The sequence below is a fragment of the Heteronotia binoei genome, chromosome 3 (assembly GCF_032191835.1).
Source record: "Heteronotia binoei isolate CCM8104 ecotype False Entrance Well chromosome 3, APGP_CSIRO_Hbin_v1, whole genome shotgun sequence".
In the NCBI taxonomy this organism is placed as follows: Eukaryota; Metazoa; Chordata; class Lepidosauria; order Squamata; family Gekkonidae; genus Heteronotia; species Heteronotia binoei.
The window spans coordinates 160,899,145-160,927,076 of NC_083225.1; the positions used below are offsets into that span (position 1 = coordinate 160,899,145).

Sequence of the window (27,932 nt, forward strand, 5' to 3'; positions counted from 1 at the left end):
GCTGCCCTCTCCCTTATCTTTTCAAATGCAAATCCTCTTCGGGGGCTAGTAGCAGCAGCTATATTACCCCACCGCCCGGCTCGCTCTCTTGTTCCTCTGCAGGGCCTGCCTCTTTCTCTCCCCCCTCCCTCCCTCCACCCCTCCACGTCACCTGCCTCTCGCGGTGGGCCTGGCCCAGTCTTGCCTAGCAGCGCCTTGTCAAGCGCTGGGGCTCATCCTGCGAGGAGCGCCGCCTGGCCGATGGAGCGCCACTCCTGAAGGACCCGCAGCAGGAGGACGCGGGCTCGGCTGGGCTGTGCTCGCGCTCCCAGGCGGCCAGGGCTGGGGGCAGAGAGGGGAGCCCACCGCCGGCGTCCCCAGCAGCATGCAGAGCTGCGCCGCTCGCCTCCGGCCACCATGTACGTGAGCTACCTGCTGGACAAAGAGGGGCCCTCCATGTACCCGGGCGCCGTGCGCCACGCCGGGGGGCTCAACCTGGCCGCCGCCGCCGCGCAGAACTTCGTGGGCGGCCCGCAGTACTCGGACTACAGCGCCTACCATGTGCCCGCTGGCCTGGGGCTGGACAACGCGCAGTCGCCGGGCTCGCCCTGGCCCACCACCTACGGCGCGCCCCTCCGCGACGACTGGAACGGCTACGGGCAGGGAGCAGCGGCAGGGGCGGGGGCGGCCAACGCGTTGCATGGGCCTGCAGCTGCAGCCGCCGGCTTGGCCTACAGCCCGGCCGGGGACTACCACGCGCACCCCCACCACCCGCCCCAGGGGGCCGCCCGCGCCGCCCTGCGGGGTGCCCCCTCCCGGCGGGGCCCTCCTGCAACCTCTCAACCCGCCGCCCGGCGCCGAGCAGCTCTCCCCTGGCTGCCAGCGGCGGAACCTCTGCGAGTGGATGAGGAAGCCGGCGCCAGGAGGACCCGGTAAGGCAGGGGGAGGCGGGGAGAGGAGGGAAGGCGCTCTGCACCAGCTCAGAGGTCGTCTGGCCAGCCCCCGGGGGGCGCAGAACCAGGCTAAGCGCCCCACCACCCTTCAAGTCTTGTGAGTGGGGTGCCGGGGGAGAGATGAGGGGCTCGGCTTCCGGAGCCCAGCGCTTGGAGGCTGGCGGCACAGATCTGCTTCCCAGACTGCACGGGGGTCGCAGGCGGATTCTCAGCGCCTGGAAGCCGGCGGGTTGGCTTTTCGGCCACGGCCTTCGTTGGGTTGGCTTCAAGATCTGGGAAGTGTAGATTCCGCAGCCTCCTAACGGTGTGGATCGGCTCCACTCAAACCAGTTTGCCGCCTGCTAAGTTGGGAGGGGGGGAGCACCAGGGACCCCGAATCCGCCCATCCCTACTCGGAAGCTACTAGCCCAGCTACTTCGGTGGGGCTTGCTAATGTGTGCTTGACATCTGCTGGGCTCCGCGAGGCATTTATCAGAGGGAGGGGGCGTGAAATACCAGTGTAGGGCAGCAGTGGAAAAGAGCGCTTTAAAGACTACCGAAATCTGTGGCAGGGCAGGCGCTTTCCTGAGTCACTGCTCGCGTCTTCAGATATCATTGTAGTGCAGTAAGATAAAACCTGCCCCTTGAACGCCGCGTCCAAATGCGTTTGGAAGCCGAGTCTGCGACCCACCCGGCCTAACCCACAGAGCCCGGTTACCTGTCGGGTCCTGTGAAAAGGGGTTCCGGAAAGCCAGCTTCTAGCCCTCTAGGGCACTTCCCGGAGCGAGTAGTTGCAGGGCCTGCAGCCCCAGAGAAACCGATCATGACCTCACATTTTAAAAATCCATCTTGCAAGATCTTTTTTGCGCAGTTCAGGCCTAGTTATTGTTGGTCGGCACTCGCTTCCCACGACAGCCCGGGGCTCCCTCCCGGGTTCCCTGCGGCCTAAGTCTAGGCGCTGCCCCAGTCCTTCGTGTTGCGGCTCTGAAGTACTTTTCGATTCGCTGGCAAGATTAAAACCGATCTCTGGTGGATCTGGGTTGACGCAGAAACCGAGAAAGGGTGGCTGCCCCTGGCGGTGGCGCTGGGCGAAAGTGTGACTGGCGGAGTGGAAGGCGGGGGGGAGGGTGGGGGGCATTTCCTGAGCTGTCCCTTCCGCTGAAATGAAGGGCGCTGCCCTCTCATGGCGGCTCGACCTTCAAAGGTCAAGCAAGCGAGATAAATCGAAGCAGGGCAGACAGATTGCGGCCAAGCCGGCCCCGAAGCGCCGGGAACCTGCCGATGGGGTCGTCTCGCGGTGACCCGGGCTGAGAAGGTCGCTGATCTTAACTAAGCGCTGAGTCCGGATTCGGCTTCCTCAGAAAACTGTTAAGTGGGACGCCTTTGTGTGCCCAGGAGGGCCCAAAAGAGAAGCGCCCAGGGAAGGAGGAGGCGGGTGCTGCATCGCCTCTGCGCGTTTATGTCCAAAAGCCAGCGGCTGACTGGGTATACTTGAAACCCAGTGAGACAGGAAGAGGACACCTCGGGTCCCAAGGAGTGGCTAGAGGGGAAGTCCGACCGGTTTTTCTTCTGGCCAGGGAGTCCCAGAAAAGCCTCCTGAAATCCCGCGCGGGATTGTGGCCCTTGCTGGAGACGGAAGGCATGAACGAGGCAGCGGGATAAAACAGGCCGGCAGAGCGCAGAGCAAAAGGCCCTCAAGCGGGACCGGTCGAGCTGCTGGCAGAAAATCTTTCTCCCAGCAAGGATCAAACCCCGCAGCCAAGAAAGGCCCTGGCAGAAGCGGCAAGGCATCTCCTTGGCATTTTAATTTTTTTGCGGGGAGGGGGGCCTGTTGCAGCGTCTCCCCTGAAAGACTGGCGCTCCAGGTAGGAGAAGTGGCAGCGACAAATATGAGTTTAAGGAAGGTCCCCATTTCATTTGGAGCGATCAAGAGAGCCGGCTTTGGGGTGGGTGGGTGCTGACGTGGGAACTGCAGTCTCTGGGATCTTTGGCGTCCGAAGGAAAAAACCCGGTCAATCCAAGCCCCGTCCTCTGCTGCTGTGGTTGGAGGCAGTGGTCAGAGTCCTGGACCAAGATGCTAAGATCCGCGCGCCCCGCTCTCCTCTGGAAGTCAGCGGGCTGATCCTGGCCTTGTCACCCTCTCTCCGCCTAGCCTGCTTCGCCGGGTTGTGGCGAGGATGGAATTGCAGAAGGGGCGGATGTGGGAAGCCGCTTTGGGTCCACCCTGGGGAGAAAACTGGGGGACACAGTAAGAAAATAAAGGCCGGAATCGCCTTCAACCGCAAGTATTGTCGATCAAGATTATTGGGCAGCAAAGCGATCGGAAGCTGCTACACTCAGAAGAGTGATAGGAAATCAATGAGGCTTTGGTCGGCGTCAATCCGTTTTGAAATTAGGAGTACAAGGCGCGTGGCTTGCTGGTTTCACTTCTTTCCGTATCCTGCACCTTCATTTCGAACTTTCAGCTGGAGGTTTAAGGATTTCGGCCTGGAAGAGGCCACCTCCAGCAGCTTCAAACCCTCTGATTTAAGAAAAGCTTGAGTCTCTTTGACTGGAATACATTCCCTTTGTTTTAGTATATTTCTTATTTGGAATAATAGTAATAGTGATGCAGTGCGATGGATATTACAATGCAATGTCGTTTAGAGTAGTACAATGGAATGCATTTGTCTGGTCTGGTGACAAAGAGGAGACATAACACTGCACCCACCACAATTCACTCCACCTCAAATAATAGGATGCGGTTAGTTATCTCCATGCTTGAGAGGAGACGAATGGAGCGTAATAACAGAGTCTCAATTGATTACTCTCAGCTCTTCACTTTTAAGGATATATTTACACCTCAATATCCAAATTTTATAGATTTATTTGCTTCACCATCCCCCCCCCCCATTAAATCCAAACAAATGCTTACCATATCAACTTAGCTTGTTAATCCTGTTTGGTCCTTGCAGCTGTTAAAACATTATGTTGTATGCTACTTTGCTGCTTACCACCTAGCTACGTGTAAGGACTGTTACCTTCCATTTGAATAGATCTGAAGAAGTGTGGGTGCCCACCAAAGCTTATGCCTTGCATAAAGCGTTGTTGGCCTTACAAGTGCCCCTGGACTCGGCCTTTGTTCTGCTCCTTCAGACCAACAGGGCCACCTGCCTGAATCTACAACTGGAATCGTTTCAAATCCAGGCCCTGTAGCTGATGATCTTAAATGCTTCCGGTAGGAGTAGGTCCCAGGGGGTTTATTTCCCAGCAATGCTGGTGGGATCCGGAATTTAGTGTTTTATTGACTGGAATGATAGAACATACCAATTCCCAGAGGGGGCTTTTGAAGTGCAGCGTTGTTTAGGTCCGCTCCGAAGCAGGTGACTTTAAACTCCACTGAGAATGGAAATGAAATACAAACCATTGAAGTGACTGCATAAAAAACTGCCTATTAAATGTGGGTGCTAGCATACTTCTTTTTCTTCTTCTATGAAAAGTCTGTCTTGGCCTGCCTGGTTTTCAAAGGGTTTAAAAAAAAATTGGGGAAACCCCAGAACTCTGTCTTTGTCGGAGCGGGAGTAGCAGAGTGAGGGAGATGACTTGCCCGACACAGGGCTTCAGGAAAGAAAATCAGGCAGACACGTGCAACTAGTGCCAAAAGGTGTATTAACATATATACACAACAAGTGCTCTCTTGTGCAGTCTATACAATATCACCTCCACGGACAAAGTGCTTCGCCTAACCACCATCTCACAGGGAGAGACCTGTGTGATGCACACACAGATCATATATAGTCCAAGCAGCCAATCCTGGCCGTGCTGACTCAGCAGATTGCATCACTTGGCTTCTGCCGGCTCAAGCCGGTCTGCTGATCAGGTCACTGTGACCTAGCCTGGCAGCTAGATCACCAGCTGTGATACTGTAGCTGTCAGACTGGGTTTATGTAGATTCTTGCTCCAACACACCTCCTAATCTATTTAAACCCAGTGCACCAAAACACTTTACACAGTTTACATACATGTCCACCAGCAACATTACAGTTCATATTTACGTAGCTCGGAACCCTTTCCGGAATTCGTTCAGGAACTCATCATGATTGTAAAACACATCATCGTGTTCCTGTTCAGCCAGCTCTTTCAGACGCTTGGCTTCAGCCTCCTTCTCCCTTGCCTCGCACTCTGCCACCCAGGCTTTCCATTTCTTAGCCTTTTCTTTTAACATTTCCTCAAATCCGGGTGGGTCTGGATTGACAGTCAGAGTGACATAGGGACACTTGTACCTAGCGGGACGTTGGCCTTTGGTGGACCTGGCAGACACCCGTGGCCCTGCGCTTGGACCAGCTTTGTCTTCTTCGGGTTGCTCTGTTCCCACCTCCTGGGCTGGTTGCTCTGCCCCTGTAATTGGGTGCTGAACCTCCTGACTCTCACACTTTACCTCCAGTTCCTGCATTTGAGGCTCTGCCTCCTGACTCTGCTCGTCAGGCTCTGTGCCAGCATTCGGCTCACCTTCTCCAGCCCCACTGGGTGCCACCTCCTGGGCTGGAGTTCTGGGCTGCGCTCCAACATCGTTATCGCTACTTGGCAGCAGGACAAATTGTTTCTGCAAGGAGTGCAACCTTGGCCAGCTGCTTTCTTCATTGAACTGGGCACTCTTGCTAAGTGTTATCTTGCTTTTGCTATTGCAGAAACGATAACACCTGGCCCTTGGCTTGTAGCCCAGAAAAATTAGGCTCTCTGCCCGGACATCCCCCTCCCCGCTACTCGTGGAGTGGATGCCAACCCGAGCCCGTGACCCAAAGACTTTTAAAGAACTCAAATCTGGGGTCTTGTTCAACAGTAACCTGTAAGGCACATTTTTCACAGTATTACACCAAACCCTATTTTGCAAAAAAACAGCTGCATGTATGGTTTCTGCCCAATAGGTCATTGGCAGTTGTGCATCCTCTAACATGCAATACATCACATTCTGCAATACAGCCCCATGCCCATTTTCTCGGGGCGTTGCCGGGTTCGTCAGACGGTGGGCAATGCCCTTGTTCTCCAGCCAACGTTTCATCGGGTTAGATAAGAATTCCCCCCCTCTGTCGGTTTGTACAGCCAGGAGATTAACCCCTAATTGTCTCTCCACTGCTTTGACCCACTTGGTGAATGTCTTATACACCTCAGACTTATGCACCATGGTGAAAACCCACGCGTACCTCGTGTGGTCGTCGGTGGCCACCAAGCAGTATCTCCTCCCCGACAGACTCTTTGGCAATGGGCCAATAACGTCTAAATGGACTAGTTCCAGGGCTCGTGTGCTTTCCCTTGAGCTTTCTTTAGCAACAGCACACGCCTTGCTTTTGGTCTTCTTGCAGACCTGGCAATCCAAGTAACATTTGCAAGGATTTACTTTCAAACTAGGCACAAGCTCCAGGGTTTTCTTTAACGCCCTAAATCCGCAGTGCCCAAGTCTCCTATGGAGCAAATGTATACAATTATTGTGCACAGGCTCATTCGACACCTGAGCCACCTGGGCACAATCACTCTGGACCACATACAGTTTACCTTCCCTCTTTCCTGTCACAAGCAACTTTCCCCCACCTCCCAGGATTTTGCAGCAGGTTTTCTCAAATCTCACCTGGTATCCCTGGTCAAACAGTGTGCTAACACTCAACAGGTTAGACTGCAGTGAGGGTACATACAACACATTTTGCAACATACATTTCAGTGCAGGAAATTCCACATTGCCTGAGCAAACAGAATTGGCAGTGGTCCCATCAGCCAATCTCACATACTTATGCTCAGGACTGTCAATGTTTTTCAACAACTCCTTCTCGCAGCAGAGATGGCTCGTTGCCCCGGAGTCTAAAATCCAAGCAGACCCTGTGCTCTCTACTGCAGACGTGACCAGCCGGGTTGCTTCCTCACACGGGCTGGCGGTCCTCCGCTCTCGCCGCACACGCCCCCGCCTCTTCTCCCTCTCAGGGCAAGCTCGGAGCAGGTGCTGCGACGACCCGCATCCATAGCAGCGACGGACTGCAAACGCAGTCGGCTCCACTTCCTCCACCTTCGGACGCCTGCCAGCAGCAAAAGCTGGCTCATTCTTGGCTGTCTTCCCGGACACACCGATAACAGCACGCTGCCCGGCCGACACCCCCGGACAGCTCACGGCCGCAATTCTCTCTTGGAAGTCAAGCAGGTGGGCACAGACGTATTCCATGGTCAGGGTCGCTACGTCCACCGTCTCCAGAGAAGTTATCAGGGGAGTGTACTCAGGTGGCAACGACGACAGCAAAATGTACACTCTGTCGTCTGGAGCTACAGTCTTGCCTCTTGCCTCCAGCTCAACGAAACAGTCCGTTAGCCGTTTGATGTGATCTTTCACACACCCTCCAGCCGGCATAACGGTGCGGAACATCCTCCTTGTCAAGGCCATGAGGGAACCAGCAGTGGTGCTAACATGCACCGCACTCAACGCGTCCCAGGCAGCCTTGGGAGTGTCCTTCCCTCGCACATAAACCAGCTGGTCATCTCCTATAGATAGCACTATGTTGGCCAGTGCCTTATCCGATAACACAGTCTCGGCAGGAGATAAGTCAGCAGGGGGGTTACTCACGAACAGCCATTGCCCTTCACGCTTGAGGTAGTGTTGCATTCTCAGGCTCCACACCGCGTAGTTGGCTGAGGTGAGCTTCTCAACGGCTACTCCAAGCTGTTGCTGAGCCATCGTGCCGACTCCTCCTCACAGCTGGCTGCCGACGTCCCTCTGGCTCTCAAACAGAGAACGGTGGTGCTTCTGTGTCCTTCACCGGCGTTCCTCGCCTCCGGCTCTTTCCAAACTCACAGTCAGCTCAACTCTCAACTCTCTCCTCCGCGCAGCGGAAGCGCCCTGGGCCCATAACCCTGTCGGAGCGGGAGTAGCAGAGTGAGGGAGATGACTTGCCCGACACAGGGCTTCAGGAAAGAAAATCAGGCAGACACGTGCAACTAGTGCCAAAAGGTGTATTAACATATATACACAACAAGTGCTCTCTTGTGCAGTCTATACAATATCACCTCCACGGACAAAGTGCTTCGCCTAACCACCATCTCACAGGGAGAGACCTGTGTGATGCACACACAGATCATATATAGTCCAAGCAGCCAATCCTGGCCGTGCTGACTCAGCAGATTGCATCACTTGGCTTCTGCCGGCTCAAGCCGGTCTGCTGATCAGGTCACTGTGACCTAGCCTGGCAGCTAGATCACCAGCTGTGATACTGTAGCTGTCAGACTGGGTTTATGTAGATTCTTGCTCCAACAGTCTTTGTTCCACCACAGTTCGATTTTATTTTATTGTCAAGCGCTGTGAATAGTTATTCGGAAGGCCTCGATCCTCTTGAGCCCAACGTTCTGAGAAGTAAGCCCAGCTGGTGAGATGAGAGTAGGTGGTATCGATCGTTTTGCAACGAAACTAACAGGGGTTTCCACTTCTTTCTTCCGTCTTTCCTTCTTTCTTTCTTTCCTTCCTTCCTTCTTTTTTGCTCCACTCCCCTTTAGATTTTACTTGCGCTGGGGAACTTTCTGGTGATTTTGGCCAGGAGAATAGCCAAAGCACCAGGAAATGTGTCAAGTGCCCTCCTAAGCATTCTTCTGAGTCTACTGAGGGCCGTGGGCTCCGATGGGCCCTGCCTGCTGCTCTCAGGGTAGCACAGGGAAGCCGCCTCTGTCTCTTTGAAAGGCGGCGTGGCAGGGTCAGACGCATTAGGTGTGCTTGAGTCGGGTGGGAGCTCATTTAGCTAATACCAAAAAAACCACACACACAAAAAACCCCTCTCCTAGAGAGCCAGCATGTGGAGGAGAAGAGATCTCACTTCCTTTCTGACCTGTTAGTTTTCTACGTGCAGGGTTTGGCTCTTGAAACAGCCGGGAGGAGCCTTCAGTGATCGATCCTGCTTGCCTTCTGCCCTCCTGGTAGCCCAGGCCCACCTCCATGATCGCCTCCCTTCGGAAGCCCTTCAAGGACCGGAGCCTCCTGCCTGCCTATGCCGTGGCCGAGAATCCGCGGGGCTAGAGCCGTCCCAGCCAGCCCTTTCGCCTCCCCCTGACGTCGAGTTTCCTCCTTGGTGGGAGTGGGGGTTGTCTTCCCCCCCTCCTCCCCTCGGCGGCTGCCCGAGGCCCTGCTTACAGCCACTTACCAGATTTTTATAACCAATTACAGTCCTATAAATCATCGGCCGGTGTGTGCTTGGCTCGGCGTTCACTTCTGACTCACTGGTGGTGGTGGTGGTGGTGGCGCAGGCCCCCGCGCGCCTCCTCCCCGGCCCGGCTCAGAAGCGCTCTTGAGGCCGCGTCGCTGGGACCCCTCGGACTTCCGGCGAGATCTGATCCAGTCTCCCCCACTGCAAGAGAGCCGGGCGGGGACCAGGCCGGACTGCAAGAGGCGGCGAGGGGCGGGAAGATGGGAAGTCGCATGCCTCGTCCGGCCAGAAGCCGGAATGAAGCGACAGCCTGCCAATGGAAGCCGCGCTGCCGGGGCTGTTCCTGGCTCACCTCTCTCAGTCCAGCAGCCCCACGGGTTCGGCCGAGTGGGGAAGAGCAGCACCAGCTGGAGGTAACCGGCGGCCTTGGCCAATGCGCTAAAGCGCGATCCGGTCTTAGTGAAGCGCGATTGCCTTCTGGGGCAGATTTGCAGTGGGGTCGTCGGCCCTTTCACTGCGCTCGTTGCAGGGGTCGCCTCTCAACCGTTTGGTACCGCAGCTTTAAGCATCTGCTTGGGAAAGCAGCGTCACCCCAGAGTCGGAAACGACTGGTGCTTGCACAGGGGACCTTTCCTTTCCTTTCCTTTCCTTTCCTTGGGGACTCCAGCGCCTGACACTTGGACCGCGTCTCGCCCTTAGAACCCGTCCCGTAAACTGCATGATTTACTAGGACCACTTTTTATTTTTGAGTGGAACCCAGTACGGATCGGAACCGAAAGGGGGCTTAACATTCAAACTACATCACGCCCAGATCAGCCCATCTCTTTCTGCAAAGCGGCTCTTCTTTCCTGCGAAGTCCTGTTGGTTGCAGGCGCCGCCTGTGACTGCTCTGCCATTGCCGCCCTAGGTGTGCTTACCTGGGGCGAAGGCCCATCGACTCCAGCGGGACTTCCTTGATTCCAACAGCACAGGGCCGCTCTGCTGGGATGCTGTTCCTAGCCCCGCCACCTGCAGCCTGGGGCCTGGCAGCTGAGAGAGAGCCCGGTCCTGAGCCCGTAGAAATGAGTGGGGAGGTCTGCCTGGGCCGGCTGCAATGATGCGCAGCGACTGAAAGAAGCCTTCGCCGCCACAGTCGAGGCAAAGGAAAGGCGAGCCCGGCGGCACCACCGACTTCCCGGGACCAGCGCCCATTTCCTGAAGGGCCCCTCCGTTCCCCGGGGCGACTCAGGCAGGAGATTTCGGAAGAAAAGGAGCGAGAGGAACATGCGGACTGTCTTGTGGGTGGGCACCCCTAGCCATTTCTCCCTGTGCCTGCCTGGTGGGGGTGCAGAGCAGGGGCCCTTTGGGAACAGAAGCGAGGGGGGCTTTCAGCAGGGTGGGGTGACAGCCAGTCATAGCAAAGGCTGCTGGGTGGGTCGCCCTGTTCATGTCCATATTCTTTGTTGAGGCGGCCGGTTCCGCTCGCGACATCGATCTGCTTTTTCAAGCCAGGAGCCGGCCGGATTTCCAACCCCGCCCTCCCCCCCCCCGTCTTTCGGCTGACCCTTGTTGGTCACGGGGAGGGGGCTCTAAACCCTTTGATACTCACCTCCCTCTCTATTGTTTCCCTGCGGCCTGACCGGAAAAGACGAGCAGGGCGGAAACTTTCGCAGTCAATACTGAAATCTGCCATGCCCTTCTCAGTCTTTCTCTCTCCCTTTCCGGGGGGCGGCGGGGGGGGGGAGTTGCGGCCGAGTGGGAAAGAGGTGTCGGGCTGGGCGGGCGGGGGAGCTGCGCGGAGACCCTCTGCACCCAGAGAGCCGGGAAATCCAGCCGCCACGCCCCCCCCCCCCCCACCATGGAAGTCACCGGCGCGTAGCTTGCTGCCAGCTGCCTCAAGCCTTGGTGCTGGTGGTAATGGCACAAGTGGAAGGAGCCCGTGTTGAGAATGCCCCAAACACGGTTTCCTGGGGGCAAAGTATCCCCGCCTCCATATCAGTCCTTGGAAGAAGATGGTCAATCCCTCCCTTTCCCCTCCCCCGTTGAAGAGCCCGTCCACGTTTGAAATGTGTGGGGACGCTGGGATTTATTGGGGCCCAATCCACGTTAATTCGGGAGCCACTCCGATTGGCTGGAGCCAAGGACGTCTTTTTTCTCTGCATCTGATTCCTTAATGCTGGCACTTGGTTGTCTGGCTAGAATCCGCTGCCTTTTATTTTATTACTTTATTTCTAGTCCCTCTTTCTCACTCAGGCTCAAGGCGGATTAAGAGGTGTACCTCAAAGCGATCAATGGGATGGCTTTTTAATAAGAAACGCGATAGGACGAGGGTTGCAGACCTTTGAAACAAAGCTGTGGTCTCCACAAAGCATAAGTATTGAATCATGACAGATGCAATAAATACCATGTGCCGCATTGGAACGAAGTTTGAGCCCAGTGACACCTTTAAGACCAACGAAGTTTAACTTTGGATATAAGCTTTATCCCAGATATCTGAAGAAGTGTGCATTCTGAGTATAAGCTTTGGTGTGCATGCACACTTCACATTTCTTCAAATATCTGAAGTGTGCCTGCACACTAATTATACCGAAAATTAAATCTTGTTGGTCTTAACTGGACTCATACTTGGTTTCACGTTAAGTAAAGACATAACGCATTTCCCTGGAGCTATCTGTTCTGCCGTAGCCCCAGGGCTTTTCTCCCAGGGAGAACAGTTTCGGAACCTCTTCGTGGGAACAAAAATCACAAAAATATTCACGAGGGGCTCCTGTGTGTGTCTCCATTTCCTGCTGAGAATTCCAGCACCTCTTTCCCCCCCTTTTTGCGTAAGCCCGTTTCCCTTATAAAAACACCCTGCGGAACAAGTTTGCTCGCCACGGCGTTCCTAGCAGCTGGATGCTAGGCAGGAATTCAGAAGTGTCCGAAACCCAGAGAAGAGCTTGACCAGTTGGACTTCAGGCTGCCGGCCAAACCAACGAGGCTGTCGGCAAGCCCTTCCTTTCAGCCTGGCTCCGATCCTCTTTGCTGAGCCGCTCTTAGGGCTGGTGGTTGGAGGGGAGCTACGCCATCCTGACTTTTACCTGCGGGAGAACTGGGCTGGACTCGGTTTCTGGATTGTCTTTATTCGTTTAGATGTTTGGGGGTCACTCACAACACGGTTTCCTCTGCCTTGATTTCAGCCCAGCAACAACAACCCGGCGAGGTGGGCTCCACCTATCAGGAACTCTATCAGGTTCCAGCCTGGGTTTGTCTCGGAGACCCTGGTCCATCCAGGTCCTGTGGCTCCACCGCGGAAGCCCCGGAAGGTTTGGGGGCAACTAGGACACGCCAATGCCCCAATCCTTAATGGATATCGTGTCTTAAATTCGGATCCCCCGATCCTATCCGAGCCGTGGCCAAGTGTAGGGGGCCTAATGTCATTTAATCCGAGAAAGAGGCCTTCCTGGGGGCGCCCTGTCCACTGCAAGCGTAGGCGTGGAAACGCCGTTTTCTTCGAGGGGATTTCTTCCCAAATGAGCCCCCTCGGGGGGACTGCCTCCAGAGGCTGGAGTGTTGGCCGGGAGAGGGGGGGGCCACTCCCAGCAAGGCCAGGCATTGGCCCGCAGCCCAACCCACCTCGCAGGGTTGTGGTGAGGACCAAATGCGGGGGGGGGGCACTGGCGGCACTAATGTATGGGCCCCAGCAGGCCTTGGGCAGATTAACCTGAGAGAAGAGGTCGTCGCCCAGCTCCCCTCCGGAGTTTCAGCATTGCGCAGGGAACTGGAGCAGCTCCTGCATGCGTCTCCCGAGGATGGGCTGCTGCTGGCGCTGCTTTTTCTTCGTGCGGCTTCGCCCAGGCTGCTCCAAGCATCCTCGCTTGCCTGCTGGGACTTGTCATGTTCCAAGATCTGAGAAAAGGGACGTTTGGTTTCTTAAAAACTGCGGAGCTGCAAACAGGCAGAGCGGGCCATGCTGCCGTCGGTTTTCAGCAGCTGCTGGGGACTTCCGACCCCCCCCCCCCCCGCCGTGTTGCTGTTTCCACCCCCTTGGGTGCGGGATGAAAGGGATCCCAGCTTTTCTTCTCCTCCCCCAGTTTTAGGGGGCGAGTAAAGTTTCTTCCCCTCCCCCCCGCCGCTCCTACCCAGCGTGGTCCGGGGAGGGGAGGGGAAGGGCCCGGCCGGGCTTGGGGCTGCCTCCTTTCCAACGCGGCCAACAGGCCTGCGGGCGGGAGGGGGCTTGTGCTGCTGTTGCTCTGCAGGGCGCGGCGGGGGGATGAAAGGGCGGCCGCCAGTTGTGGAGGCGGGGCAGGCCAGGAGGGCGCGCCTGGGCTTTGATAAGATCGCCATGTCGGGCCTTGTTGGCCGGCGTGTGGCCCATTCAGCCCTCTCTGATCCGCCGCCTCTTCCTCCCCGGGAAGCCGCCGCTGGCCCCCTGCCCTTCTCCCCCACGGGCCCCAAGGCGCTCTACAGGCCGCGCAACACCTCTCTCCGGGCTGGCTGGGAGGGGAAGGGACCCTCAAAGGGGAGAACCAGCCGTCCCCGAAGCTCCGTCGGGTTGCTGGGCAAGAAAGCGGGCGATGAAATGTTGCGCAGGGGCTCTGGATGCCCAACCCCGGGGAGAGTCCTTTCTTTCCATCCTTATTTATGTTGCGTGCTCCTTTGCTGCTCACCCTCTAGCTCTGTCTTTGGACTGGCGACTTCCATTGCAATGTGTCCGAGGAGGCAGGGTGCCTTGTGCACGCCGAAGCTTAGGCCTGCAGTGCAACTTGGTTGGTCTTAAAGGTGCTGCTGGGCTCGAACTTTGTTCTGCTGCTTCAGACCAACACGGCTTCCCGGCAGCCGGAAGAAACCTTTGTGGGATTTCAGATGGAGCACAAGATGCACCTCAGCTTTCTCATACAAGACTTGCTGCACCTTTTTTTCTGCTCCCCATCAGCTTGGCGTGATTCGGTTCATTACAGTTTATTTTTAGATGCATGTTTCAAAGGGAGAAAAGCCTTAGTGCACCGTGAACAGCCGTCCTCTAGGCCAGTTACAAGCAAACAGCAGGGAGTTGCGCTGTACAGATCTTCAGTCTCGTTGGCGGACTATGACAGGCTTCCTCGCATCTGCCAGAGCATTTCGCCCTCTCCCGCCTTTGATTGTGGGAGTCCCTTTGGCTTCAAATCTACTCTGGAGCTGCGCGCTTCGGAGACATTTTAGCTGGTCCTAACGTTCTGCAACGGCTTCTTCCCCATGCTCCCTAGTGGGCCCCAGTGGGTGCTTGCCGGTTTGGGCTGCCACCAGACCAAGGCTTCCTCTTGTCCTTCAGTTACAGCGTCTGCTCCAGAGGTTGCTGCTTCCTTTCCTGAAGGCGGCTGCCTTGAAGTTTAAATTCTTCAAGACCCACAACCCCCACCCCAATTGGTGTCCCTCTTATGATGCTAGAAATCCCAGGGGGAGACAAAAGGCCACCTTCTTGACCTTTGTTTTCTTTTTGTTTTGACAATTAGAAGAGGCTGTGTTGGATCTTTTTGGTCCTGAAAAGGCTACGATAGACTCCACCCCCCCCCATCCCCCGCACAGGCTGCATTTTCTGCTGTTAATCAGTAGCCCAGGTCTAAGATGGAAAGGCTTGCCTTTGGAAACAATGCCGCGAGTGACCTGCCCTTGGAGAAAAGAACTGGTGGGGCTACAAGGCCTCAGCGATAACCTTGTGTCCCTTGGAAAGACCAACAGTCTTGAAGGTGCCCCCAGGCTCCCTCCTGCGTTCCCTGCAACTGATTGACATGTAGGGACCTTGTGAATATTTATACCGACTGTTGGGTGTCTTCATTTGACATGAAAAGGGCCCCTGGCTTTCAGGAGAAGCAGTGATCTGATGGCCACAGTGACAGACAATTTATATCTTCTTGAGCATCCAGCTTCAGAATCTAGCTGTGCCGTGCTGCTCATGGGGGCTGAGCTGTTGGGTAGAGAGGGCGCTGAGCTGTTGGGTATGAAGCGTAACAGAACAGAATTTCCCACCTGAAACTGCTGCTTCAAGTTCAGATCAGGAAAGGAACATACCACATCCGAACAACAAAACAAGACGAAAGAAGAGCACACTTTATATTGAAGACACAAGAAGTTTGTGCCTACTCAACAGCTTCAAAAGAGCACGTCCCAATGATGCTAGTAGTCTTTGTTTTTTGCAGTGCTGTGCTGAAACTGCCCAGTACCAGTTATTCCTTATTAGCTTGATAGATCACTTTTCTCTTGCTATCTCCTTTTTTAACAATAGCAATCTTCAAACTTTGAAACGTGTGCTGAAACGAAGAATCGGCCAATACTACTGAAAGTGCAATATTAGAATATCACTGCGAGATGAGCTTTGATCCAAACCTTCTCCATAACAATGGACATAACCGGTACCCCAGTGGTACTTCTGCAGACTGGTGAAACTGGGGTAACTGAAAAACTGCTGACCTCCTATGGATTCATTCAGTGTTCAGAACGGCAAGCAAGATTGTTCTTCCACTGTTCACAGTATAATGGCAACCTACAGGAGCTTAAAGTTGGAGATGATGTTGAATTTGAAGTCTTTTCTGATCGGCGAACTGGAAAACCCATTGCTATTAAACTGGTGAAGACAAAAACAGAAACATTACCTGAAGAACGAATAAATGGACAAGAAGTGTCCTACTTAACTTATACCCCAGAAGATGTTGAAGTAAATGTTCAATTGGAAACTGGAGATAAAATAAACTTTATTATTGATGCAAATAAACATACTGGTGCTGTAAGTGCTGGTAACATTATGCTTTTGAAAAAGAAACAAGCTGGGTGTCAAGGAGTAGTTTGTGCCATGAAGGAAGCCTTTGGATTCATTGAAAGGGGAGATGTTGTAAAGGAAATTTTCTTTCACTATAGCGAATTTAAAGGTGACCTAGAAGCCTTACAGCCTGGTGATGATGTGGAGTTCACAATCAGAGACAGAAATGGTACAGAAGTTGCAACTGAAGTAAGACTTTTGCCTCAAGGAACTGTTATTTTTGAAGATAACAGCATTGAACACTTTGAGGGCACAGTAACCAAAGTAATTCCAAAAGTACCCAACAAAAATCAGAATGACCCACTGCCTGGGCGTATATAAGTTGACTTTGTGATTCCTAAAGAACTTCCCTTTGGAGATAAAGATACAAAATCAAAGGTGATACTGTTAGAAGGTGACCATGTTAGATTCAACATTTCAACAGATTGGCGTGACAAGTTGGAATGAGCCACTAATATTGAAGTTCTCCCCAATACTTTCCAGTTTACTAATGAGGCTAGAGAAATGGGTGTGATTGCAGCTATGAGAGATGGCTTTGGTTTCATTAAATGTGTTGACAGAAATGCCCGCATGTTCTTTCACTTCAGTGAAATTCTAGATGGCAATCAGCTCCACATTTCAGATGAAGTAGAGTTCACAGTGGTTCCTGATTTTTGTCTGCTCAAAGAAATCATGCTATCAGAATTAAAAAAAACTTCCCAAGGGTACTGTTTCATTTCATACCCAGTCAGATCATCATTTTGTGGGCACTATAGAGAAGGAGGCCACTTCTGCCAAATCCACTAGTCCAAACAAAGGCAAAGAGAAGGAAGCTGAAGAGGGAATAATTGCTTATGATGACTGTGGTGTGAAGCTGACTATTCCCTATCAGGCCAAGGATGTGGAAGGATCTACTTTTCCACAGATAGGAGATAAGGTTGAGTTTACTGTCTATGAACTGGGTTACAGACAACCAGCTCTGTCAGAATGCTTGGTAGGAACTACAGTTCAAAAAGGCTTTGGGGATATGTGGCAACCCTAAAGGATAACTTTGGATTTATTGGAACAGCCAATCACAATAAGGAGATCTTCTTCCATTACAGTGAATTCTGTGGTGATATGGATAGCCTGGAACTTGGAGATATGGTTGAATACAGTTTACCAAAAGGCAAAGGAAACAAAGTCAGTGCTGAGAAAGTGAACAAGACACATACAGTGAATGGCATCACAGGATAAAGCAATTCACCCTCTCGGGAGTGTAGATCCCACTCAGACTGAATACCAGGGAATGATTGAAGTCATGGAAGAAGAGGAAATGAAACGTGATGTCTATTCCTTTGGAACTGTTGGTATGGCAAACAAAAGTGAGTGTCTGCAAAAAGGAGAGACTGTAAAGTTCCAGCTTTGTGTCTGTTCAGAATGGACAAACAATGGCTTGTAACATCACACCTTTCCACAGAGCTACAGTGGAATGCATGAAAGATCAGTTTGGTTTCATAAACTATGAAATAGGTGGCAGCAAAAAGCTCTTTTTTCATGTGAAAGAAGTTCAGGATGGTGTGGAACTGCAGGCTGGTGATGAAGTTGAGTTTTCAGTCATCCTCAATCAATGCACAGGAAAATGCAGGGCCTGTAATGTGTGGCGTGTTAGTGAAGGCACTAAGGCTGTAGCAGCTCCACGTCCTGATAGACTTGTTAATGTTTAAAGAGCATTAATTTGGATGATGCCAGTGCAACTGTTCTTCATCAGCCAAGGGGACCGGATAATTCAAAGGGATTTGTTGCAGTGAGAAAGATCCGTCAAGCTGGTCACAAAGCAAATAACTTCATATGAGCCAGTGGTGGGGTCTTGGTGAAGGGTATTGAATATCCCTGTATTCATCCCTTCCAAATAGGAAGGAGCTATTACAAAAGTTTTAACACCTTCCTCATGTTATGTTTAAAAATAAATTTATGAAACAGTTTTAAAATATGCACAGTTGCATCCTGGAGAACCTAAGGTGGTGCCTTATAGTATCACATTTTAGAAGCTTTTTGAATGGCGCATTTAACGCAACTGGTAACTGCAACTCTACTTTGCCTCTTTAAGTAAACAAGTTCCTTAAGTTGATGGCCAAATGTTAAAATGTTTTTTTATGTCTCGTTTAAACTTGAGTCCATATAGCAAGCAAAGTTCTTCTAGATCTCACTGAAAGTATCTTCCATAGTAGACATAGTTTTTGTTATCTGCATTTAGCATGTGGAGTGCAAAATTTCATAAGGATGAGGTGTGCCATCAGTGTGGTAACTTAATATTTAAAACAATGCACAAATTTGCTGCCGCTTAGAACATTGCAGCTTCTGAACCCAGTTTATGTTACTGATTAAAAAAATTAAAAAGTTGTGCCTGAAGTGAATACTTTTTTTTTTTGCAGCCAGCACCCAACTTCACAATCTAAATTTCCAACAAATCGGTTACCTTTTTTTTTATTATCTAACTTTGCAACAAGAGACTCCTAGACTGGTAGATGACTTATGTTTTTGGGAAATGGTAAAGTTCTGCACCAACAGGTTCACTGAATTGTATTTAAGAATCTTTTATTGAAACTGTATACAACATTAATTTGTTGTATCACTGAATATTGAGAACTATTTAGTTACATCCAAAATTGCTTTATTTACGGTATTTGTATTTTATCTGGATACCTTGCTTGTTTATTTGGGTACTTATACCTGTAGGTGTAATACATTTGAAACACACAGGCTTTGTACTGTAATACACTATTTTCTCAAATAAATACATTGTGTTTAGAAATGAGAGGAAAAGCAACACATGGGTTTTGCCTTTGCGGGGGGTGGGGGTGGTGGGGTGGCAGTTCAAATGTGCCTGGCTTCTGCTTTGAGTAGATGCAATTGCTTTGTGTTGAGTCAGACCACTGGGCCATACAGCAGCCTACCATCTACTACTTTATAGAGGCTGCCCTTTTCAAAATATTGCTCAAGGCGGTTTTCAAATAAAATCCTGCAACACGCTAAAATAACATAACAGTGAGCCTTCTGAAAATTGGGGAGTGGTCTCAGGTCTGGAAGCTTCATGGCTGTGTGAGTATTTCTGCAGAGCCAGTTCTGGCCCTAGAACCACTACAGAACACTGACTATCTTGGGGCTTAAGAGTTCAAAGTGCCACAATTTTTGTACTGAGACAGGGTGCAGAAGATAAAAATGTGTGACTTAAGACTGGAGAGACTCAGGATCAAATCTCCACTTTGAGAGCTGGTGGGGTATGGTGGTTAGGGGCCCAGATTTGAATCCCTGCTTTGCTGTGCAACCTTGGGCCATTCTCAACCTAACCTACCTCACAGGGCTGTTGTGAAGATAAAATGGAGGAGAGGAAAATATAGTAAGCTGTTTGGGGTTCCAGCTTGGAAGACTGTTGGGGTATATATGAAGTTAAACAAATAAATACATGAATGTCTCTAATGCAAATGTAACCGAAATTCCTAGCACTTTCTCTTGATGAGGCTTACTTCCAAATATATTAAAATTGTAAAATGTCACCTATCAGGCCTAATTACAGGGTGTCAAATTCTAAAATAAAAACACATCCCAACTTAGCCTTCTCAGTCTGCACACTTTGAATTGGTTCATGCGAGTTTTTAGCTTGGAGGTCATAAATCCAGCAGCTGGTTGTTTTTTACAAGCGTGCATTGTTTGAAAATCACTTCCTCTTCAAGTCAGACATTTGAGGGTTTATAATTTAAACTCAGAGGAGGAAACAGGAACCATTCAACACTGTTGTTGGGAAAAACATATAAGCAAGAGTAGAAGGGAGTCTCTGAAAAGTGAATGCTGAAAATACTCTGGGTCCACAGCAAATCCTTGGTGAGCCACACTGCAATCCTAAACAAAAGTTACATATTTAAGCCCACTGAAGTCAATTGGTTTAGAAAGGTGTGATTCCTTCTGCTGCCAGTGATCATCCTATAGTTGAGCCTGTGAGTTGGGAGTCAAAAGTGGGTCAGGGGGTCCAGTCCTCCCTAAAGGCTGCTCCTGCCCTTTCCATTGTTCTCATCTGTATTTTGGAAACCAAGCCCTGACCCTGGAAACAGTAGCCTCCAAGTCACACAGAAGGTGGTGTTTTTTCTTTACAGCATATGCATGTAGATTCATAAAGAATCAAGTATAATGCATCTTGATGTGCCCTAGAATTTCTTAGACCAGGTGCCAAGAAACCTTAACAAGTAACTGTGAACCTGTGGGTCATCACACCAAAAATGTAAGGAACCACTGGTGTAGACCACAGGGCATTTGTCTGCAAGGGAGTTGGTGTCACTCTGCTTACGAATGATGCTATTGAATGCATTCACCTACCCTATAAGCCTTCATTTTTCTTATGGCCTCCCAGGCTCTTGTTAAAGACAAGTGGAATGCCACCACCTCCCCCCCCCAAAAAAAGTATATCCTTGCAAGAGGGTCCTCATGAAATCATGCTGCCAGTGTGCTTCCTGACACTGACCTGTGACTTTCTGTCTCCGCAGTGAAAACCCGGACGAAAGACAAATATCGTGTGGTCTATACAGACCACCAGCGCCTGGAGCTGGAGAAGGAGTTTCACTACAGTCGCTACATCACCATCCGAAGGAAAGCGGAGCTGGCAGCCACACTCGGATTATCAGAGAGACAGGTCAGACTGAGTGATGCTTTGCTCTGTGGAATGTCCAAGCATCCCCTAGCAATTCTCTTTGTCTAGCTACTTTGGTTCTTGGCCCTAGAAATGATCAGAGAGATGCTCTTGTTTATTTCCTAATTTTGATGTTTGGAGATGGAAAGTACCATCAGGTCACAGCTGACTTAAGGTGACCCAGTTGTAGGGTTTTCAAGGCAAAATTTCAATGTTTATACCTCCTTTTTCCCTACCCAATGGGGGCCTAAAGAAGCTTACAGCGTCATTCTCCCCCTGTTCTTCCCTACAGCACCCCTGTGAGATAGGTTAGTCTGAAAAAGAGTGGCTAGCCCAGGGTCACCCAGCAAGTTTCCATGGCAGAGATAGTTGAACCTGGCTGTTCTGGATCCTGGTCAAACTGCTAAATTACACTGGTTAATCAGATTAATTAGAAAATGATAAATCAAACTGTGATCTGAACAAACCTCTACTGATTAATATCAGAGGGATAGCTAATCTGAATGAAATATCCTCCAAGGTTTGGACCTGAACTAACTAGGTCACTGTTGGCCATATGCCTGGTGGTACCAAGATATGGCTGTCAGGAATGCCCATGTACTTGGAGAAGAACACCCTGTCCCTTGAATAGAGGGCTGATGTGTGGAAATGGGCAGCTGAAGCTTTTACTGGCATGGATATAAAGAACATCACCTAGTAAATAACATCACCTTTGGATCCTCTGTTAAAGGCATAGGATATCCACCCCCACCCCCACCCCCAAACACACACAGCTGGCATTCCTAGTGGATTCCCTCTATGATCAGCTTTTCCTCCTGCAAGCTCCCTTTCTGATTCCTACTTTTTTTTTGTTTCATTTGGCATTCCCTCAATGATCCCTCCTTCCTTATCAATGCTCTTGTGTTCTGTATGGATGTTTGCTGCTTTGTTTGTGTTTTAATGCTGTTTGTATCAACTCTTTTAAAATTGTTTTAATGATGTACTTTTGAGAGGAAGGTTGATTTTAATGGTTTTATAATGTAATTTTATCTTGTATGTTTTTAAATTGTTGATTTAATACCAAAATACCTCGGTGGCCATTGTAAGGGCAGAAAGGCAGCATATAAATTTTTATTTAATTATTTATTTCCTCATATTTCTATCCCACGCTCCCCACAAGCAGGCTCAAGGTGGCCAACAAGCCAAAATGGTGTCTAAAAGAAAAACAGATTGTAAAACACTGAAACAATTAAACATTAAAATACAATGGTGCTATACACCAAATTTTGTTAACAGCAACAATAAAAATTGTTGTCATTTTGTCATTTTGTTGTTGTTGCTATAGTTTTTTATTGTTATTATTTCTGTTTCCCTCTCATGGCCAGGGGTAGGTGAGGGGCACTAAGAGTCATATCTTGGCAACTAAGCAGAGTCAGCTCTGGTTATTGGTTGAATGGGAGACCACCAAGGAATACCAGGGTTATGATGCAGAGGCAGGCAATGGCCAACCACCTCTGAATGTCTCTTGCCTTGAAAACCCACCAGGGTCACTATAAGTCAGCTGTGACTTGATGGTAATTTTTTTTAAAAAATCCTAGAACAAAAGAGTGGCATCTTCATACATTATATGTTTCATGTATTGTTCATATTATTACAGAGTTGCAAACTGAGTGTCCATGAGGGGGCAAGGTTGGTGTAATGTGCAAGATGAGTTGGTTTAAGCATTTTGGGAATCACAGCTTTCATTTTCATAGGTAAAATTCAAACTGGGTCTTGCTTCAATCTCTCTGCAATGCCAATATGAAACTTAGTGGCTGGTTTGCATCCCAAGCTTTGTTTTCATGAGCAGAGCTTCCTCCTGAGAAGCAAGACTTTTACTCTGTCCTTCAGTAGCCTAAAATGTCTCCTGAAGTGCTGCTTGAGGGGTGGGTTTTGAGTTACAGTGGAGCATGTGGGTGGGTGTGAAGCAAAGTGCACTCCATGGATGGAAATTGTTCCTCCTGTGTAAATGCTCTGTTGGATCCAAACCACTTTCTAGGTGGTGTATTTGATTTCAAAATGACTTTCATTCTTGTAGTAGCAACATCTGCAAGTGCTTACCCAAAACCTCAGCACTCCCAAAGGCAATTTTTGTGCGTTATCTGAGGGGGGAAATTCTATCAGGAATGACAGGTTTAAGGCCTAATGATAGCAACAGTAGGCAAATGTGGGTGGGGGGAAAAACGCTCAGTATGCTGGTACATTACTCCAGAGTCCTTACCAAAGCAAAGACATTGTTATTGGATAAGATGGCTGTTTTTCCTGCTTTGACTGCTATTAGATCAGAGGTGTCAAATTTGGGATGGAGGGCTAAGCTTGCCACAGATGCTCCAGGGCTGTGCCTTTAATTGTGCACCACAGAGGTCAACTCCACCTGAAGCTGCTATGAGCCTATCATTAATTAATGACATTTAGAAAATTTCCCTGCTGCTCTGGCAAGTTTCTGTTCCTCAACATTAGTAGGTGTACACACCATTGCTTCTCTAGAGATCACCGTATGGAACATTCCTCTCTCCCCAAAGGCAAGTATTAGGCATAGGACTGTCAAATGCACATGCTGTCCTGGCAGATGGTTTCATAATTTGTGTGGGAAGGAGGTAAGGCTGTTGCAAGGCCCTTTGGAAACCCTTCAAGGGACTGATAAGGTCTACAGACCATGTGGGCTTTCACACAAGAGATTTGGCCCAACCTAGCCCCGTCTCCCATTTGGATTAAATATACATGATCACACAAACACATCTGCCCTCTCAGCCGCACCCATTCGCACCCTGTCTCCAGACGCCTCCTATTTGGATTAAAAAGTCACCTGAATGATAGTTTCCCCCAAAATTGTATTTAGGCCACATATTTGCTGGCCTGGGTGCAACTCATAAGTGGAAGAGCAGTGCGATTACACCAAGTTGTTTCCGGTGTGTTCAGGTTTTTTCCCCCCAATCCTGCTCCGAGGAGTGCTTGTGCACTTCTCTGCTTGAACACACACACCAAGGGGACTTTTTAAAATAAATAAATAAACAACCCTTTCCGCTGCAGGTTGAGGTGCCCTAGTAGTCTGAATGGGTAACCACGAACTACTGCTGGGATCCTGCCACTTCAGCAGCCAGTGTCGGATCCCTCTGAAACGGACCAAATTCAAGCAGGTTTTTTGGCAATGGGATAATACCACACCAATTCCCTCGTGTGATAGCACCCCATGTTTGTCATCCTTGATCAGGCTGGCAATTTCTAATAATAAATAGAATATTTTAAAACCAAGGCTGCCATCCCAAAATCCGTTTCTAAAGTCCATTGTGAATCATATGAAGTCAATAGCAGGGCCACTGAGCATATGCAGAATTAATTCCCCTAACAATAGATGGAACAAACAGTGATCTCCACAAATTTTGGAGGGGGGAGGCTCACCACTTTCTCTTTATTTATTAATTTTATTTAAAACATTTATTTGCCTCCTTTCTACCCAGTTTAAGGTTCTCAAAGTAGCAAACAATAAAAATTCAAAACAGTATTTAGATAGCCAGGCATGCATTTGATAAAATGCTGTAAACAGTTAAAACACATTAACACAGAGACACACTAACAGGGAGGAGGGCTAGAAGAACAAAACCAAAAAGTCTTTACCCATTGGCAGAAGAGGGAGAAGGAGAAGAAGATCAGAAGATATTGGATTTATATCCCACCCTCCACTCCGAATCTCAGAGTGGCTCACAATCTCCTTTCTATTCCTCCCCCACAGCAGACACCCTGTGAGGTGGGTGGGGTTGAGAGGGCTCTCACAGCAGCTGTCCTTTCAAGGACAACCTTTGCAAGAGCTATGGCTGAACCAAGGCCATTTCAGCAGCTGCAAGTGGAGGAGTAGGGAATCAAACCCAGTTCTCCTAGACAACTGAATCTCTCTGGGAAGGGAGTTATATAGTTTGGGTGCCACAACCAAGAAGGCCCTCTCAGGGGTTGCCACCCATCTAGCTTCTGATGGTGGGGTACCTCAACTTCTGACGATGACTAGAGAGGTTGGGGAGGTAGGCATATAGGAGTAGGCAGTCCTGAAGGTATGCTGTCCCCAAGTCAAATCAACTTTTCAGAGGATATGTAAAAAACCCCTAGGAACTCCCCAATCACTAACTGAAGTTTAGAGCGACAGTAGATTGCTTTCAAACTTTCTGTTTTCATTGGTTGGGCCTTCTTCAGAGTTCATGATTTGAATACCTCACAAAGGCTGTGTGGTTCATTTGCAGGGGGAAAAAATTCAAGAGTCAAATAAAACCTTTTAAAAGGATCAGCCAAAATATATTGCAAAATAAGTTTCCCCAGGACTTTTCATCATGCTTGTTGAGTACACAAAGAGGGGTGAGGCAGGAGACAAGAGAGATTTCAGAGCACAATATATAAACAACAAACAGTTAAACTCCACAGTTAAACAACAAGCAGCTAAATTCCACAGATAATCAGGGGTCTCTCGGGCACTAATCCAAACATATGGGACCTTTATAAAGCAGAATTTAAAATTCTGATTTATTAGACAACCAGTTGCGAATAATTGTTTCAGAATAGGCTTGCAGCATGTCTGGAGGTTCTAGCAGCCAAAATGCAAAATCCTATTAAAGCTGTACACTGTAAAAACCAACACACAAATAAAGAGTGGGCATATAAATTAATTCCATCAAAAGGCAGTCCAAATAATGCATGTGCTTGGGGGTAGGGCAACAGTGGGAGGGCTTCTAGTGTCCTGGCCCCACTGGTGAACCTCCTGATGGCACCGGGGTTTTTTGCCACTGTGTGACACAGAGTGTTGGAATGGATGGGCCATTGGCCTGATCCAACATGGCTTCTCTTATGTACTTATGACAAGTTTGTGTGTGTATGGGGGGGCGGGGGGCGGAATGTGCTGTCAAGTCACAGCTGACTGATGGGCACCTTGTAGGGTTTTCTAGCTAAGAGCCATTCAGAAGTGTTTTATCATTGCCTGCCTCTGCATCTTCTTACCTGGAATGCTTTCATGGCATCAATTCATGGAGAGTTGGTTTGGGACACTTAAGGCTGAGGAGAGGGCCTACCCTAAATATTTCAGAAGCACTGTCATTTCTATATCCTTATAGCACACATTTCAGGGCTAAGAGAGGGTAACATAGGGCAGTAGGTGAGAGTGTGCGAGGCAAGAAGGCTCCCTTTCAAATCACATTACTCATCTGGCTGCTAAAGATGACCTGCTGCTTTCCTGTTGCAACAAGAGGGTGATAATAGTGTAGTTTGTAATACAAAGGATGAAAATAAAACTTGATTGCATTGCAAGGTTATTGATGGGGTTATGGAAATAAGGTATGCGAACCACTTTGAACCTTTAGAAAGAATTGTAAATAATGTGAAAAGGATTTTGGATCAATACCTCATTTAAGTGCTGTGGATTGGGACAAAATCTGGGTACCCTGGGTTAGGTTTATTGTTTGAATGTCTTAAGCCCAAGTGCACTGGTTTACCTGGTTTATATACTGGGTTAATGGCCACTTTTGTATACCAACACATGAGATATATTTATTCCATTCCACTTATCAGAGGTCACAAGATACTCCAGGCTACCAATCATGTTTCCATGGTTATTGCAACCCTCCCCCTTAGTTCTCAAAGTCCAAGTTACCTGCATTTCTCTGAGTTCCACCCCTATTCCTGGTGTCCTTGGGCTTCCCGGAAATTAATTAGCTCAGAGTTCGACTCCCATGTCAGTAATGGGGTTGCTTTTTCCTGACTCTTGCATAAGCAAGAGGCAGCCCCAGGATGACTGCACTGATTTCTAAAACACCATTTAGGAATTTGAAAAAAACTGCAAGAAATTAGATCCAGGTGAGCAGCCGTGTCGGTCTGAAGTAACAGAGCACAGTAGGAGTCCAGTAGCACATTTAAGACCAACAAAGTTTTATTCAGAATGTAAGCTGTCATGTGCATGCACACTTCTTCAGACAATGGAATGGGGTGCAGTGAGCAGAGCTACATATAGCTGGTGGGCAGCGGTTAAGAATGCAAAGTGGTACAAAGTTAGAATCCAACGGCAAAATAGTGAAATTAACAAACTGATAGAACATTTGGTATTTTGGACATAAACCAATGTCATTTTCCCCCAGACCCCTTTGTATTGACTTGTCAATTTCCTCCCCCCCCCATACACATACTCTTTCATAAACATTTTTTTAAAATGAGACTTTGATAAGATACTTGCTAGAAGCAAACCATTCTAAACCCAACTTGACACACAGCTTGTCCATGTAGACTATTCTTCGCCCCCTCAAAACAAATTCCTGAAAATTGTGGGTAACAATAAGCAAGATGCCTGTTAAATGTTTAGGATTGCCATAAATTGGCTGTGGTTCTTCAGATGTTCCTTTGATAGCCCAACTCAGGAAGAACTTCTTGCTTATAGCTCAAGTAAAACATCACTCTCTTCAAGGTTAAACACATGCTTAAGAGTTATATGGAAATACTAGAGCACAGGAATTGGTATATCCGCCCCCCCAAACACACCTGGAGGAGCTCAAGGCCCAGAAGAAGAAAAATGTACTGTCCCTTTAATAGAGGTTTAGTACAAAGTTATTTATCAGGTGATGTAACTTACTTTTGTGCTACAGAAGGCATCAGATGCCTATTTCCATACATTAACCCTCTGTAAAAGAAGCAGATCTTTCTTCTCTAGGCCTGTGGGCTACTCAATTCCTTAGGCAGTCTACCTTTATGCCAGGGGTCCCAGGCCTTTTTGAGCCTGCAGGCACTTTTGGAATTCTGACAAAGGACAATGGGCACAATCACAAAATGGCTGCCACAGGAGGCGGAGTAAACCACAACATGTAGGGAGCAAGCCCTAATAGTACCTCTTCTGCCGGAAATGTTAAAGCTCTGTTTAATAAGATGCCTTTTAATCTGCACAGCCAATCAAAAACTCTGCTGAGCAAATGCCTCTCCTGGTCTTGCCCACTTTCTAAAAGTACTTGGCAGGCACCAGGAAAAGTATTAGGGGTGCCATTGCACTCATGAGCACCATGTTGGGATTTTTTTTAATGCCAATCTCATAAATTTGTTCTTCTGTGTTCCAAAAGCCTTCCTCAAAGGTCCCCAGGGATGCCATTTCAGCTGTGGCTTCTGCATCCTGCACTCACATCCAGAACCCCAGGCTACTCCAAACTTCATCCAGCCAAAGACTGCAGTGGCCTTTTAATCTAACCTGCACCCATTTTTTCTTTCTGTTTTCCAGGTAAAGATCTGGTTTCAGAACAGGAGGGCAAAGGAGAGAAAGATCAACAAGAAGAAGTTGCAGCAATCTCAACCAGGCGGTGTGCACAGCGGATCAGAACCCATGAGCCCAGTCTCCTCGATGCAACCAGGGACAACCACTTCAGGCCCCAATGGAGGTGTGTTGGGCACCACTGGCCTAGCACCGCCCACTGCACAGTGACAGCCAATGGGACAAAAGACTGAGCAGCTGGCGATCCCTG

At 49.5% G+C, this 27,932-nt stretch overlaps 1 protein-coding gene and 1 pseudogene across 1 annotated transcript; both read left to right on the top strand.

Annotated features, from left to right (window-relative positions):
• Positions 1 to 333: 333 nt before the first annotated feature.
• Positions 334 to 27,932, top strand: CDX2 (caudal type homeobox 2). The gene is given in 4 exon segments (XM_060234743.1): positions 334 to 752; positions 754 to 911; positions 20,303 to 20,448; positions 27,692 to 27,932. Coding segments are annotated over 4 exon segments (861 nt in total). The 5' UTR covers positions 334 to 396; the 3' UTR covers positions 27,893 to 27,932.
• On the top strand, positions 15,118 to 18,198 carry LOC132568685 (cold shock domain-containing protein E1-like; annotated as a pseudogene).